At 37.8% G+C, this 14,702-nt stretch overlaps 5 protein-coding genes across 5 annotated transcripts; 2 read left to right on the top strand and 3 right to left on the bottom strand.

Moving 5' to 3' along the window:
- Window positions 1–839: 839 nt before the first annotated feature.
- AT1G79420 (C-type mannose receptor (DUF620)) lies at window positions 840–3,843 on the bottom strand. Its single transcript, NM_106590.3, has 3 exons — window positions 3,279–3,843; window positions 2,504–2,863; window positions 840–1,542 (listed from the first exon to the last, which is right to left on the bottom strand). The coding sequence occupies exons 1-3, from the start codon at window positions 3,630–3,632 to the stop codon at window positions 1,003–1,005; spliced, it is 1,254 nt and encodes a 417-aa protein (NP_565208.1). The 5' UTR covers window positions 3,633–3,843; the 3' UTR covers window positions 840–1,002.
- Window positions 3,844–5,384: 1,541 nt separating this feature from the next.
- On the top strand, window positions 5,385–7,315 carry OCT5 (organic cation/carnitine transporter5). Its single transcript, NM_106589.3, has one exon. The coding sequence runs from the start codon at window positions 5,585–5,587 to the stop codon at window positions 7,130–7,132; it is 1,548 nt and encodes a 515-aa protein (NP_178059.1). The 5' UTR covers window positions 5,385–5,584; the 3' UTR covers window positions 7,133–7,315.
- Window positions 7,316–7,328: 13 nt separating this feature from the next.
- Window positions 7,329–10,177, bottom strand: CHX2 (cation/H+ exchanger 2; the record flags this gene model as incomplete). Its single annotated transcript, NM_106588.1, has 4 exons — window positions 7,329–7,605; window positions 7,778–8,709; window positions 8,933–9,916; window positions 10,019–10,177. The coding sequence occupies 4 exons, from the start codon at window positions 10,175–10,177 to the stop codon at window positions 7,329–7,331; spliced, it is 2,352 nt and encodes a 783-aa protein (NP_178058.1).
- Window positions 10,178–10,838: 661 nt separating this feature from the next.
- On the top strand, window positions 10,839–11,944 carry AT1G79390 (centrosomal protein). Its single transcript, NM_106587.4, has 2 exons — window positions 10,839–11,093; window positions 11,525–11,944. Exons 1-2 carry the CDS (start codon window positions 10,893–10,895, stop codon window positions 11,702–11,704), a joined length of 381 nt encoding a protein of 126 aa, NP_565207.1. The 5' UTR covers window positions 10,839–10,892; the 3' UTR covers window positions 11,705–11,944.
- Window positions 11,853–14,678, bottom strand: RGLG4 (Ca(2)-dependent phospholipid-binding protein (Copine) family). The gene is made up of 11 exons (NM_106586.4): window positions 14,163–14,678; window positions 13,831–13,915; window positions 13,603–13,743; window positions 13,412–13,525; window positions 13,242–13,339; window positions 13,090–13,169; window positions 12,893–12,998; window positions 12,686–12,813; window positions 12,455–12,572; window positions 12,320–12,376; window positions 11,853–12,229 (listed from the first exon to the last, which is right to left on the bottom strand). Exons 1-11 carry the CDS (start codon window positions 14,355–14,357, stop codon window positions 12,146–12,148), a joined length of 1,206 nt encoding a protein of 401 aa, NP_565206.1. The 5' UTR covers window positions 14,358–14,678; the 3' UTR covers window positions 11,853–12,145.
- Window positions 14,679–14,702: the final 24 nt, after the last annotated feature.

Here is a 14,702-nt window from a genome sequence, read left to right as displayed (position 1 = left end):
TTTTCTACTCCCTTACTTCTTCTGTTTTCCAAAAAAAAAAAAAAAAGAAGAAGAAGAAGATAATATACTTCTTTTTGATATTCTATATTTTTCAAAATGATACTTTATTTTTGGTATGTGTTGATGTAGAATGCTCTCTTAACAAAGTACATTCCCGAAGCATCTATTTTTCTTGTCCCTTCTTTCTCTACTGTCGTCATTTTTCCATTACTTCTAAGTTCTAACCTATTTTGAGTATTTTCCAAAAAATTCAAATAACTATTCATATATTTTTATTACGGAAAGAAAAATAAATCATTAGATTTGTTACATTAAAAAAAAAAAAAAAGAATAGAGAAGAAAAGCCCATTTGCATCAGTTTCTTGTTTACGCTGAAGAATCAGACTGGGCTTCCATATAATGCCCACTAAGATAAGTCCAATAAGAATGTTATATATCCTCCCTAGTACGAAAAAGGAAAATCCCTAGTTGAGAATCATCAATCCGATTGGCGGTAATGACGATTCTGGTTTCGTGTTGTGACCATTTCCGATCTTGAGAATTAATCGTAGACTTTTAGTAACCAAGTTAACCTTAGAAATTGTTTGACTGGTTGCTCATATCACTAAATTTCCGCATATAGGGTTTTATTCAGAAATTTATGGAGAAAAATTAGAGTACTCATGTCGTGGGTTCTGATTTGACTCTCTTGTACCAGGAATAATATGGGTATCATTAAGGGAAATCTGAGGCCTTAGTTAGTTTGTATGATTTTTTTTTGCTTGATTTAATTTCAGGAAAATGAATGGTTTTTACTTAAAATCCAATAACTTTTAAACGAACGATTCTGATTTCTCCAACCCAATCCAATATTAGAACTCGTCATAATCTTACAAGCTTACAACCCAAAATAACAAAACATGGATTTTTAGATTTTATAGAACAAACATGTACATACATATACCATCAACGAATTAACCCACCAATAAAATTGTTTTCTGGTTATTAAACTAGTCCACATAATCATCGGGAATTAACAATACTGTAAATATTATTATTGTTAGGGTTAGTATCTTCAAATATATCGGCGGGAGGAATAAAGGAGTCCAAAGAGAGACCAGGCACATCGAAAACGACGTCGTCTATCCTCCAAATCTCCTCCATCCTCGTTCTGCTATACTGCAACGACGTCTCCCCAAATCGGAACACCGTCGCGACGGCACGACCACAATGCGCGACGGCTACTCCGTCAACGTCACGGTAATCTCCGATGCTTGTTCCGATCGTCGTCTCCCAGTAAACCGCCTCGTCCTCAGGCGAGATCGTCATAACCCTAGTGAGGTGCGAATCCTCTAAATAGACTAATAGACCGCTTTTCTGACAGAAGTATCCGTACAGTGCGTGGCGTATAACCTCCGCCGGAGCTCCGGCGTCATTCCGTTCTAACAACGAGTCACGATCGGCGGAGACTTTGAGCACGAAACAGTCATCGTCGCCGATTCTTCGTTCGCCTAAGCATTGGGCCTTTGCGAATAGGCTTGCTGTGGTTTTTGGGTCCAAGCCCTGTAGCCCAATTACAAAAACAAACGGGTTTATTAAAAAAATATTCACAAATATCTTTATCAAAAAAAACAGAAAAGGAAATTCACAAATATATTGATTTTGTGTTACTTAATTTAAATAAATTATACTACTATCCAAGAAAAATGTGTCCGGCAAATATTCGTTGGGGTTTGAACGACAAGAACAATAAAGCAAAAGATTTAAAAGAAAGAAAGAAAGAAAGAAAGATAAAGTGAAAGACAAACTTTGATAATCCCAAGAAGTTCCCCCACTTTAAAAATTGAATGAATGTGTAAGATCGTATTCATGATGAAGCATATAGTACATTACATAGGGTTTCAATACTATTAGTATAATGTCATATTATTTAAACCAATAATTGTACACAGTCACTTAACAATGCGCTCTGAATCTCTGACAATTTAATTATTTCACTATCTTTTAGAAATACCCCAATAATAATAAATAATCTAGGACAAGAACCTCATACCTTGCTAAAAAAGGAACTAAAACTTGAACCATTAGCAAAACATTTTGTAAATAGTAAGTATACGGACTAATCTTAAAGAACAAAAAAAACAAATATACGATTCAATAACAGATGACGTCACGTGACAAGAAAGGAGAAAACCACGTGTGGTGGTGGGAGAGTCAAGAGTGGGTGAATGGGGTTTTGTTTGATTTTGAAGTTTCAAGAGAAAGCAAGCAAAAGGAGGAGACAGCTTCTCCATCACTTGTCAGGTTAGTATTTGTTTTTTTTTTCAAATAATATTATTAGCTTATTGGACAGCGACCACTCTTTTTCCTACCACGTCCTTATCTCTTGGACAATCTTATTACGTCATCTCTCCTTTTTGCCAAGTTTATGCAATTATTTTCTTCTAAATCAATGTTAATACTATTTTTACTAACTAAAGTTATGTTTTGTAGTATTTTCGAGTAATTATCAACATGAAATTACCTGGATTAGACGACGAAGTGGACGTTGAGGGCCTTTAGCGGCGTGAGTACCGAGCCATGGCGTATGGCGCCAAACTGTTTTACCGTCCGAGCCAGAGATGAGTTTAGTTCCACCGAGAACAAGCTCCAGAGACCACATTCCAGGCTGCATCTGCCACAGCACGAAGCAACCACTATCTCCGCTCCTACCGTTTCCACCACCGCCTAGTGTCTTCACACTTTTTCCGGCGGCTATCTCCGTCTCACAGCAACTCATTTTCATTATCCCCGTCGCGTACATGTTTTTCGCCGCCTTCGCTCGCTTTAGACATCCCGTCGCCGCTAAGTATTGTTGTATTATATAATGCGCTGTCGACGTCTCCTGTAATTATACTTATGTATTATTAATTAACAATCCACATCATACTAATTACTTTGCATAATCAAATGGCAAAAAAAATCATTGGTCTCAGTGATGTTTTAACAGACAAACAAATTACATGTTGATTTCACATGTTTTGGCCCATAACAAAATTATTAACCTTTGAACATTTTTTCAACCAATCTTATCTCAAAGATAACTATTCAGACGACTTTGTTTGGCCAATTCAAATAATTAATATAAACCTACCGTTTGAAATTTCGACACAACAAATAACCAGAAAATATTTTTTTTTTCTTTTTCTCAAAGGAACAAGATAGAAATATAATAAATTAAGAAACACAAATAAAATTTGTATACTGAAAATAAATAAATAAATATAAACCAAAGAGAGGGAATAATTAGTAATACTCACAAATGGGACATTCTTGATTTGGAAAGAACCAAGAAGAGGGTCATCGGGAAATAGGTCAGAGACGACAACGGAGATTGGAGCAAGAGGACAACCCAAGACGCCGAGCAAGAGCCTCAAGTCTTGTCCCTTAGCTGGCACGTCATAGCTGTTGCAAAGTGGTTGGACCGAAGGAGATGACATATTTCCAGAAATGCCCTTATGAACCTTAAACCATTCTCTAATTGCTTCCCATGAGCTCTCCTTCTTGGTTCTTTCGTCTTGCATGTCTGGATCTGGTCCTTCCATTAACGGTGTTAGGGCTTGTGGCGGCGTTCCCCATCTTTGCTTTCTCCAGTATGACTTTGAGTTGCTCATTCTAATCAAAGAGTGATGGTGATCAGTCTGATGTTTGTGACGTTCTTTTTTTTTGTTTGAATATCTAACACAATGGTTTTTGTAATGGATAGCGATTATTGGCGTATTTATATATATGTATAGAGATGTATATGTGTGTAGAGAGAGACAAAAGGGACATTTTATCAGTCTAGCGGTCCCAGAAGTTTAACATTATAATTTTAAATTCATGGGAAGAAGCTTATAGTAATTAGTTCGAATATTGACAATAAAAAATAACTTATTTGGGGTTTTAAGGTTTCTTTAAAAATTTAATTAATTCTTGAAACTACGTATGGCTACTTGTTGTATGTTATATAATCTGCGTCTAATAGTAATAGACTATGTTTTATATAATTGGTAAACCGTGTAAGTATTCTGCGTGATATTGATTTTTGTATATTCAGCATTCAGCTATATATGTGACAAAATTATGTAAGTTTTATATGAATTTGTCTTGTCATTTAACTGTATTATATGGTTTTATTTTGTCGTATGGAAAATCAAGAGTTATGTTACAAATGTGTGTGTTTCCCAACTTGTTTTCTGCAAATATGTTATCTATCTATCTTGAAGAGACAATGTATCTATAATTAGTCATACGTGGAAAGGAAATGTGGAACAGCGACTAATAACATGGAATAAAATCCGAGTCATGTGAATAGATCCGATCCGTGCAGTTTCTTTTTGTACACTATGGGCTCTCCTTTTGAGTCTTCGATCACACACTTTTTTGGTCCTTTAAATTTGAATATCATATTAGCTCGATTAGCATATGATCTTTGTCTTGTCTTTCGAGGATATCTAGGCTAATCATTTTAATTTAATTGTAATTACGATCTCTAGGTATGATCTTTCTTGGAAAATGACACTACACCCAGTGATATATATTACTGTGGATTAATGAATTTTTAATACTGTTTGTAGTTTTCTTTTTGTCAAATAAGAGATGTTGTGTCTTTTTATAAAGGGCCCATTTAAAAGATACTATATCAAATACAATTTTTATCTTTTATTTTTGTTGTTCTTTTTCACCTTTTATTCTCCGGATGTCTTGGGATTCGAACTCACTTAAATTCCTCATAGAAACCAAAACATTGAGCACTAATTTTCCTATAATCTCATATAAATGTGGATAAAAAAATTATGCATACATAAATAAGATTATTTGAAAATATTGAAATAGTGATTAGTTAATACCTAAAACATAATACTAACAACATAACCCTAATGCATATCAAATGAATAATAAACATTTGAACAATATGTATATATAATATATGCATATTCAACACAAGGTGGCAAGTCACCAGTGAGAATGGTGGCGGTAGATGAACATAGATAATCTTATAAGCCAAGCTTATAATAATTTATTTTACTATTCAATTTGATAGTCCCCTTTCTTTATTCGTTATATTATATATAACATAATTTCTTGGCGAATTATGACAAAAACAAAAAAAACAAAAACAAAAAATTATCGGCGAGATGTTAAGAGTTGAGTGGTCAAGTTTCACAATTCTCTGCAACATGTGGAAGCATAACGTACTTATCGTGGGCCACACGTGAGCGGTAGACTTCTCAATTTGAGTAACCAATTAAAATGGGCTTTACTTAACGGCCCAGTATGAATTTATAAGCAGAAGTGTCCATGTTGATATGTCGCATGTACTTACATCAGCAACTATGTATTTATATTGTGCTTCAATTATTATTGGTCATAGTTTAACACAAAAAGGCCCGCACAGATACAAATCTTAAACAGTTTGTTCAAAAAGACAAAAACAAACAAGAAAAAAACAATTTCTCATTGATCATCAAAGATCAGATCTCTTGACCACACATTATATATTTTCAAAAGTACTAGTTGTTTGTTTTTAATTTTGATGTAATAATTCTCACATTCTCAACAAGATCGATCAAAGTAAGCAACCATGGCGGATTCGTTGGCACCATTGTTGCCCACCCACATTGAAGAAGATGAAGACACTTCTTCACCTCTGACTTTCGACAAGATCCTCGAGAAAAGCTTGTCTGATTTCGGATTCTCGCAGTTCTTACAGATAGTTCTCGTTGGGCTCGCGCTAACCTTTGACTCTCAGCAGATATTCATCACCGTCTTCACAGATGCATATCCCACGTGGCACTGTCTTGACCACACGATCTGCAATCCGGCAACTACCGATATCTGTAAGATTCCCCGGTCAGCTTGGGATTGGGACGGTGGTTTCAAAGGTAAATCAGTCATTTCAGAGTTCGATCTCGAGTGCTCCAGCTCCTTCCTCAGAAGTCTACCTAGTTCAACTTTTTATGTGGGTTCTATCGTTGGTGGAGTCGTTTTGGCTATGATCCCTGACGGTTCCTTGGGACGGAAGCAACTTCTTTTTTTCTCGAGTTTCGCAATGTCACTCACTGGAATCTCTATTTTCTTATCCTCCAACATATGGATCTACTCCTTCTTAAAGTTTGTGATCGGATTCGCGCGTTCTCAGACCGGGACATACGCGTTAGTTCTGATAAGTGAGCGAATTTCCACCAAATGGAGACCGCGAGCTACTATGGTTCCGTTTACTCTGTTTGTGTTAGGGTTCATGTCGTTGTCTGGAATCGCTTACCTTGTCCGACACGCTTCTTGGAAAGTTCTCTATCTATGCACATCCATTCCTGCAGGAATCCACAGTATTTTCATCTATTTCTTTGCCCTAGAGTCACCGCGTTGGCTCCATTTGGAAGGGAAGAACAAAGAAGCCATTGAAGTGCTCAAACGGATTTCACCTGCAAATAGAGGTTACTTGGAATCCGTATCTTCGAGGTTACGTCCAAAAGAAACACTAGAGCAAACTTCAAGCTACTCAATCAAAGACTTGTTCATTATAAAATGGGCTTTTCGAAGAGTCACACTTGTTATGATCATAATGTTTGGGTTGGGAATGTCGTATTATGGAGTTCCATTAGCGGTTAGAGACATAAAAGTGAACATTTATATGAGCGAAGCCCTAAACGCCATGGTGGAGTTACCAACATTTGTTGTTACACCGATCTTGCTCGAGCAATTCAGCAGGAGAAGCTCTGTGCTTGTAAATTGCTTAATTGGAGGAGCATCAGGAGTGCTCTGTTTCGTAATGAGCCTTTACGGAAGAACAAAAATCGCTTTTGCTCTCGAACTCGGTTCTTTCTTCTGCGCTAGGATTGGATTCAATTTAATGGCGATTTATTTGGTTGAGTTATTTCCTACATGCGTGAGGAATAGTGCAACAATGATGCTTAGACAAGCGCTTGTGGTTGGAGGAGCTTGTTGCCCACTCATTGCTTCGCTTGGAAGAAATGTGCCGTCACTCTCTTTTGCAGTTTTCGGATTTGCAATGTCGGGTCTCGGGTTATTCGCTTTGCTTCTTCCTGAGACCAAAGGGTTAAGTCTTTGTGATACAATGGAAGAGCAAGAGCAAAGAGACCAAGCCTTGAAGACTAGCCATAGTTGCTGAAAGCAGAGTTTTTTGAAAAACCTCTGTTCTTTTATTGAACTTTCGTATAAAACCTCTGTTTAGCTCCGGTTAATCAAGCCATATGTTGATTTTCCGAGTAATTAATATGCGAAACCTACAATGGCATGTATTTTTTATAAACTGAACCATTTCATTTTCTTGATTACAAAAATCTGCATAAACTAGGAAACGTTTGCTAATCATCTATAAAGCTATCATGTGAATGTCTCTGTCTTTGAACTACTAATACAGAAGCATTTACATCTAAAGACGAAGCCAAGAAATCACCGACAGTTCCAAGCTCCGGACACTCTTCCCAATCTTTCATTCTCACCGTCATAGGGCAATCTCCTGTGCTCTTTCCGACCACAAACAGTGAATACATCTCTCCAATCTCTCTTAGAATAGTCAGCGTATGCGGTCCATTGCTCACTAGCTTCTCTATGAACCCCACTTGTCCCGTTGTTACAAATCTGTTGCACAGTGGAAAATAATGTCAAAAGTAGTTTCTTTGATGGAAACTGAACTTTCCCTAGCTTAGATAAGAAACAAAGAAACAGAGTAGCGGCGGGAAACAGAGCTCTTCTCAGAAACAGAGTATACACAAAACAGAGCAGTGATAAAAACAGGGTATAAGTAAGGTACCTGTTATAGAATTCTTCTAAGAAGCTCCGATCTGTTTCTTGTTCAGTTTGATTCCTTCCCAGAACTTCCATGAAAACCTCATTATTATCTCGTGTCATAGCATTTCCAACAGGAGTCTCTGCCTTTGATTCCTCGGAGACAAACTGTATAACTGTGAGATGAATCAGAGTATTATTCGCGAGCCATCTGCACAGAGCAAGAGCCTCACGATCATCCGGACCACCAAAGAACAATGTCGCGACGTGTTGTACAGAATCAAACCCGTGCGGCTGCTGAAATCCGGTTATGTTACGGTCCACAAAAATGCCAATGGAACACGGACCGTGCCTTAGAACATTACGGTTCATCTGTCTGAACAGTTCCCCATCGTTTGTAGTCTTCCCATCGATTCTCTGGTGTTTATGAAACGGAAGAAATACAATGGAAACTCGAAGATCCTCTGTTGCGTTACAGATCTCTTCGTGCATATTAAGCATCTGAGTCACGAGCTTCACTTGTTGGATCAAGATTTTGCTGTCTTTAGCAAACGAATCAATCGAATCGTTGATCTCTAAACCTTCGTTGGTCCCGAATTCGTCATCTCCATTCGCATTGCCTCCATCTTCGTCGTGCTCATGATACATCAGTTCCGATTTTCGTTTCTTGGGGAGGGGTACAAGGTGCATAAGCAGAGGTGTAAACGGATCAGAGGCTCCACGAGAACCGCTCAAGGCCGAGACAAGAGAGATCGCACCGCGAGCATGACGGACTCCATAGGCGCACGATAAAATGCGTAATTCCTCGTTCGTGTTATGAGACTCAAGCGAAGTCTTCTCGTAAGCAAAGTCCTTCTCTCTTGTTTTAAGCAAGAAAGATGCCAGAACACCACTTACTAGCGTCGTTATCACCAAAGCAGCCACCATCATATCATGAATAGTTGTGGTCCACCATTTCTACAGGTAGATTCAGACAAAGAATGGGAAAAAAAGAACCATAAGTTTTTGTTATTATATATGTTAATTGTTCGTCTGTTCTTGACCAAAATATACCAGACCCTAAAACATGTGTAACATTTTTTGTTGTTTTGTTGTGGGTGTGCAATAACAGACACTCTACAATTGAACAAGACTTAATGTGAATGGTATAAAAGTAGCGGAATCATATAAGTAAACGTACCTTTTCGGAATAGTTGGAGTCTAGAAGAAGAAGACCGACATGGCCTTTAACAGAGAGAATGGTGGGTAAGAAAAGCCAATATTTCTTAGGGATCTTCAGGTACATACAAGCGCTTATTACACCAATAAATTTCCCAGCTATGGTTACAATCACGATAATAACTATACCGAGGTAAAAGCGTTTGGTTAACGCGATGATGCTGAATCTGAATCCAATGTAACCAAAGTAAACCGGAAGAACAAACTCGTGAATCGGGTAACTAAGCCGTTGTATCAACGTTCTGTGAGTCTTTCCTTGTCGTGGAAACATTATGCCAATGGCGAAAACAGAAACCGAGGAATTTACATCGTAGGATTCGATAGTTATACCGATGATGAGAAGGAAGATGAAGAAAACTAAAGTTTCAGCCTTTGAGAGGTACTTCTCTTTAGGGTTCCTCTTTGGAAGCCATGGAGCTAAGACCATGTTGATCAATATTAGGGCTACGGTTGCCAAAAGAAACAAGAAGAGTTCAAGTATGATAGTTCCAGAGATGAACGCCATGATTATAGTGTAGAGAACCACGTTTGTTAATTCGATGAACAACGCACATGAGATTGTCAGCCGTCCGATCTCACATGTGTTGAGTTTCCAATCAGCGATTGAACGGACTACGACAGGAGATGCCGTGTTAGACAAGGTAACGAGAAGAACCAAGAAAAACGTAAAGTAATCTTCTTTGATCCCAAACAAAGGGATGAATAACATTAAGGAAGCGAAACTGAGGAGGCCGGAAACCACGAATGAGCTCAAGGTTATCACCGCAGCTTTCTTGAAATTTCTTCTCATGAAATGTAGATCCACTTCAAGACCGATCAAGAACATGAAAGATGTCCGTAAAGCGAAGGAGAAGAAGGAGTAATAATCTGCTGCATTTTTCTGGAGGAAGAATTCCTTAACTTTAGGTATTCTTGAGAGCAAAACAGGACTCAACACAATCCCAGCCTAAAAAATATCCAATATGGATAACAAAACAAAAACTTGTTAGACATTTTCCACTACAAAAAACCGGGTGATTCTTGTAACGCAAGAAAGAAATTTCCTTACAAGAATCTGGGCAACGGGACCAGCTTGGCCGCAGGGTTTAAGAAGGAGATAAAACAATTGAGAGAAGACGAGAATGCAAGCCATTTGAATAAACATGGTATTAAGGGGATTAAACAGTTCATCTCCTTGAGGTAAGCAAAGCAACAACTTTGGATCCATCTTCTTCTTCTTGATTCGATGATCATGAGCATTCTTCAAGCGTGATGGTGATGATACGCTTATGAAAATTAAACCTTATGTTAAAAAAAAAACTGAAAATGCTTTCTAAAACAAGAATTTATAATTTTCACAAGTAATTTAGAAATTAAAAAAAAAAAAATTAGTTTACATTTGGTTGGAGTTGATAGATGTGTTTACAATTATTTGAACGTCCTTCAATTACTCTACGCCTCTATTTCAACCCTTGGAAAACGGATTAAGTTGACTGTAATCAGAAATTTTACCCAAAAAGTTTACTATAATTAGGTTATTATATGGTCAATAATCAACAGATTTAACACCATAAGTCCATAACATATTTCTTATCTTTTGTATATATATGGGAAGTTAATTTTTGTGTTTTGTAAACAAGTAAAACATAATACAGATGCTAGTAAAAATGACAATTTGCAAATTACCTCTTAGCCTTACAGGGTGTTGTTTAACCAAAAGAAAACTAGAGTGTTCATGGCATAATAAAAAACAAACTATAGGGGCTGAACTATAATACACATACTGTTCAGGATACAAACGAAACATGAGAATAATATGGGGTCCAAAAAGTAAATAAATAATCAAATAGGAGTTCTTTGCAATTAACGCTAAAGTGCGAACCTGTAAGTCAAATCATGAACCCTAAAAACCCCAGGTGAGAAGAACGGAGAGAGAGAGAGAGATGTCGTTCATGTATGAGAAGAGCAATACATGGAGATGGCTAGTGATGAAGACGCGAGATTCGAGATCCTTCTTCTTCACGTTCGCTGCTTTATGTGGTGTCATTCCTGGCGTTATTGGCTATGGAGTTATGCAGGTCACCAATTCCAGTAACCCTGAGCTCGAAGCCCGCCTCCGTAAATCTGCTCGCCCAGATACTCTCGTATGTAGTTGGTTTTCTTCTATTGATGCTAATCGGTGTTGAACTTGATGGTTACAATTTGTTCGTACATAGTTCCTATAGTTGTCTTGCTTGATGTGTGGAACTTTTCTTGGAGGATGAGTAGAACTTTGCTTGATGATGATTCTTTCTGCTACTTTGCAAAGCTCCTATGGGATTGGGTACCTAGAGGTTAGAGGTGTTTAGGCCTCGATATGTTGAATTGAGCATTTGCATTTTCTTGTTGCTAATACACCAATCCATTGTTCTGTGTTAACAAGGAATTTCATGTATCTGAGTTCTTGCTCTGCTTCACAATGTCGATTCAATTGGAAGTTTATTGATCACAGCCGTATGTTAACCTTAGGCTTATTGTTAATCTTCAATCTTTTTGTGTTATGATGAACAATACATTTCTGTTTTTGTATTGTTAGATGATGGGTAAAGTAAACCAAGAGAGGCTAGCTGAATATCTTGGTGAGTTGAAACAGAAGCAGGATACAAACGACAGATACGTTGCTGCTCTTAGGGGAGAGACTCTTACCAGGAAGCCTTATCAAAGAATCCAACCAATGCCAAAGCCAGATGACACGGTGACAACCAAAACTCAGTAAGGATGAATTATTTTAAGAGTCAATGTTAGTGAATGCCTCTCACTCGAATCTTTTGTCGATACAAAAATGGCGTGTTTCCTGGCCGTAATATCTTTTGTTTTTGAAACCGGCATCTAGCGACACAACTTTTGTGCTATGCAAACGGCTACAATGTCAATCACTTCAAACCTTTTGTTATGATGAATAAAATGTAAAACTTATGTTTTGTAATTTGTACATTGCTTCTTCATTCTTGTTTGCAAAGTTAATGTTTTACAGTACATACAGAATTACATGGTACACGCTGATTGTGGAACATTGTCAGAAACACTTGGCAAACCAAATTGTAGATTCTACAAAGGAGATGGCTATGTGCAAGCGATTTGTTATGTGCAGAGATAAAGTTTGTTGGCATTGATCACGTGTAAAGCCGTGGTCAGAAAAAAAGTTCGTGGCCATTGATCATGTGTAAAGCTTTAGCCGGTTCGTGATCCTTACTCGACAGATCGGGCAATTTGATATTTTGGATCCGCAATCTCCACAAGTCTGCAAAAGGAAAATTGCAAAGGTAAGTTAAAACTGGTTGTTGATTAATGAATGGGTTTGAGTAAACTAAAAGCAATCGGTGAAACTTACCATGTGGCCACAGCTGAAAGCCACGTCTTTTCGGTTAGTCAGACAAATCGGGCAACTCTGTTAAACGGAAAACCATATGAGATTGGAGTTGATTCGACAAGGCAGAAAAATAGTAAAGTATACAAATTATGAGACCTGGGTTTGTTCAGGTGATGCAGGTGATGCAGTTGATGGTAGTTCAGCATTAGTTGGAGGTGTGTACGGAATTGGTGGTGGCCTCGGAACTATTGTCTTCGCTAAGCCCGTCTGCTTCCTTTATAGACGGGTGCAGAAGTGGACAGGGACCAGCAGAAGCAATTAGACAAAAAAAAAAAAAATAGAGCAGAAAGACGGTAGTTCTGTTATGCTGAGAACTTATGGAAGTACCCGAGTAAGCGGAGTTCGATGGCTGCTTGATACTGAAAGGGAATCTCCATTAGAGCAGCTAGAGCAAAAGCAGTTTCTTTGGCAGACTCTGGTGAGTTTCTCGTCATAATCTCTGTGAAATTCACAAACTATGCATAGACCAGAGATCAAGAAGATGCTCAAAGCAGAGAATATAGATGGAAAATAGCACAGAAACTGGGAAGATACCTGAAAGTTGTCGAATTCACGCTTAGGGATCTTATCATCGAACTTCCTCATGTCTTCCCATGGTCCGTCTCCAACACCGACTAAAACAATCGACAAAGCATACGAGCTGTAGATAATAAAGGAATTTCGAAAAAGGCTTGTTTAGATACCGCAAATCGAGTTGCGAAAAATGAAAAACTGAATCTGCATTTTTTTACCTTGCATTTACAATCGCGTCGATGGTTGTTTTCTCTTGTTGACTGAGTTCTCCCTCGGCCATATCCGTACCTCTCGTTACCTTAACATTCAAAAGGTAGCCTTTTAAGTTTTGGTATCATACTTTGTTTCTCTTAACTGCTTGTAACTTTACCTGTCCATCTGCAACAATCACCAGAACATGGAATTGTCCGTTGTTCTTCTCCACAATGTCGACAGCAGCATCGATGAGCGGTCCATACGACGTTGGCCCTTTTGAACACGGAAGGTTGTGATTTGGTGATAAAGCTATGGAAGGTAGTATTTAGATTTTCAAAGAAAGACCTGATAGACGCAAGTTGGGTGCAATTCTCTTGTAACATGCTAAGACCTCTTCGAAGCCATGACATGGAGAATTGTCGCTATGGAAACCGAACACTTCCTCGTCATGAGTTGTTGCTGGATAGTGCAAGAAAACAGAGTCTTAGAAACAGAGAGTGAACTGAAGATGATATTTTTGGGAAAGAAAAACTTACAATCGCCAAAGCCGAAACAAGGGATGAGATTGTCTTCATCAAAAGGAGCCAACGTTTGGCCGATTACAAAAATCGCCTTTTCATATGGATTCGAAGTTTCGCCGAGCGCGTGCAGACATTTTCCATCGAAAGAAGTTTTCCCTGAAACAGAACGTTAACCACTTTTTTGTTTACAGTTGCAAAAATATATATGTGAATTTAACAATAAGTTGTATTTGCTGAAGGTACCAGTCCACTCGTTGCTCTTTGTGAAATCAACTCCGAGAATGAGATTGGATGATTCAAGACCAGCTTCTCTTAGAGCTTTTGATACCTTTTAAACACCATTCACTAGTTAACACTCAGTAACAACTCTCCATCTCTAATTAGTTTCCAGACAATTTTTTTACTCAAAATCATTTTATGTCCCAATGTCAACGAATGAATGGAGGAGAAAAAAAATAATCATATACATCTATTAGACTTTTGAAGAACTCAAAGAACATGGAAGTAGCAGAAGACATGGTGAACCAAAAGTCAAGTCAACACAAGAAATTGAGAGATACAAAAAAGAAGAGAACCTGGTCGAGGGAAGAGAAGCGGTCAGGGATGAGAGCGTACTTCTTCTTGGTGGCGTTGGTATTATCGGCAAGGGAGAGTGAAGGATCCGACGGTGATGGTTCATGAGATTGAGACGACGTCGTTCCCAGAGTCATATTTCTACTGCTTCTGCTTTTTCCACTTCCAAATCTCTTTAAGAAATTCCCCATAGTCATCTCCTTTCTTCTTCTTCTTCTTCTTCGAATTGGAATTCAGATTTTTTTTCTTCTCTTGATAATGGATAGAATCTTTTTTTTTTTGGGCTGGAATATTTAAGAAGACTACTCTTCAAGACGCCAAGGAAACATTTATTGCTTCACTGTTCTTTATAATTTTATTAATTTCATTCTACGCGGCAACAATCATTACTTTTCTATGTCAACCACTAATTGTTGTTATCTAAGTATTTTTGACGCGGCCAGATGGGGACTTAAACATTTATTTACTGAACCCACATGAGTTCGAACGAAAACCTAGAAAAAAATTAAACTATATATTATACACTGAAGATCTTATGAGAT

This window comes from Arabidopsis thaliana, assembly GCF_000001735.4.
Source record: "Arabidopsis thaliana chromosome 1 sequence".
Lineage (NCBI taxonomy): Eukaryota > Viridiplantae > Streptophyta > Magnoliopsida > Brassicales > Brassicaceae > Arabidopsis > Arabidopsis thaliana.
The sequence above is the reverse complement of the archived record's forward strand: the minus strand, read 5'-3'. Positions and strand labels throughout refer to the sequence as shown.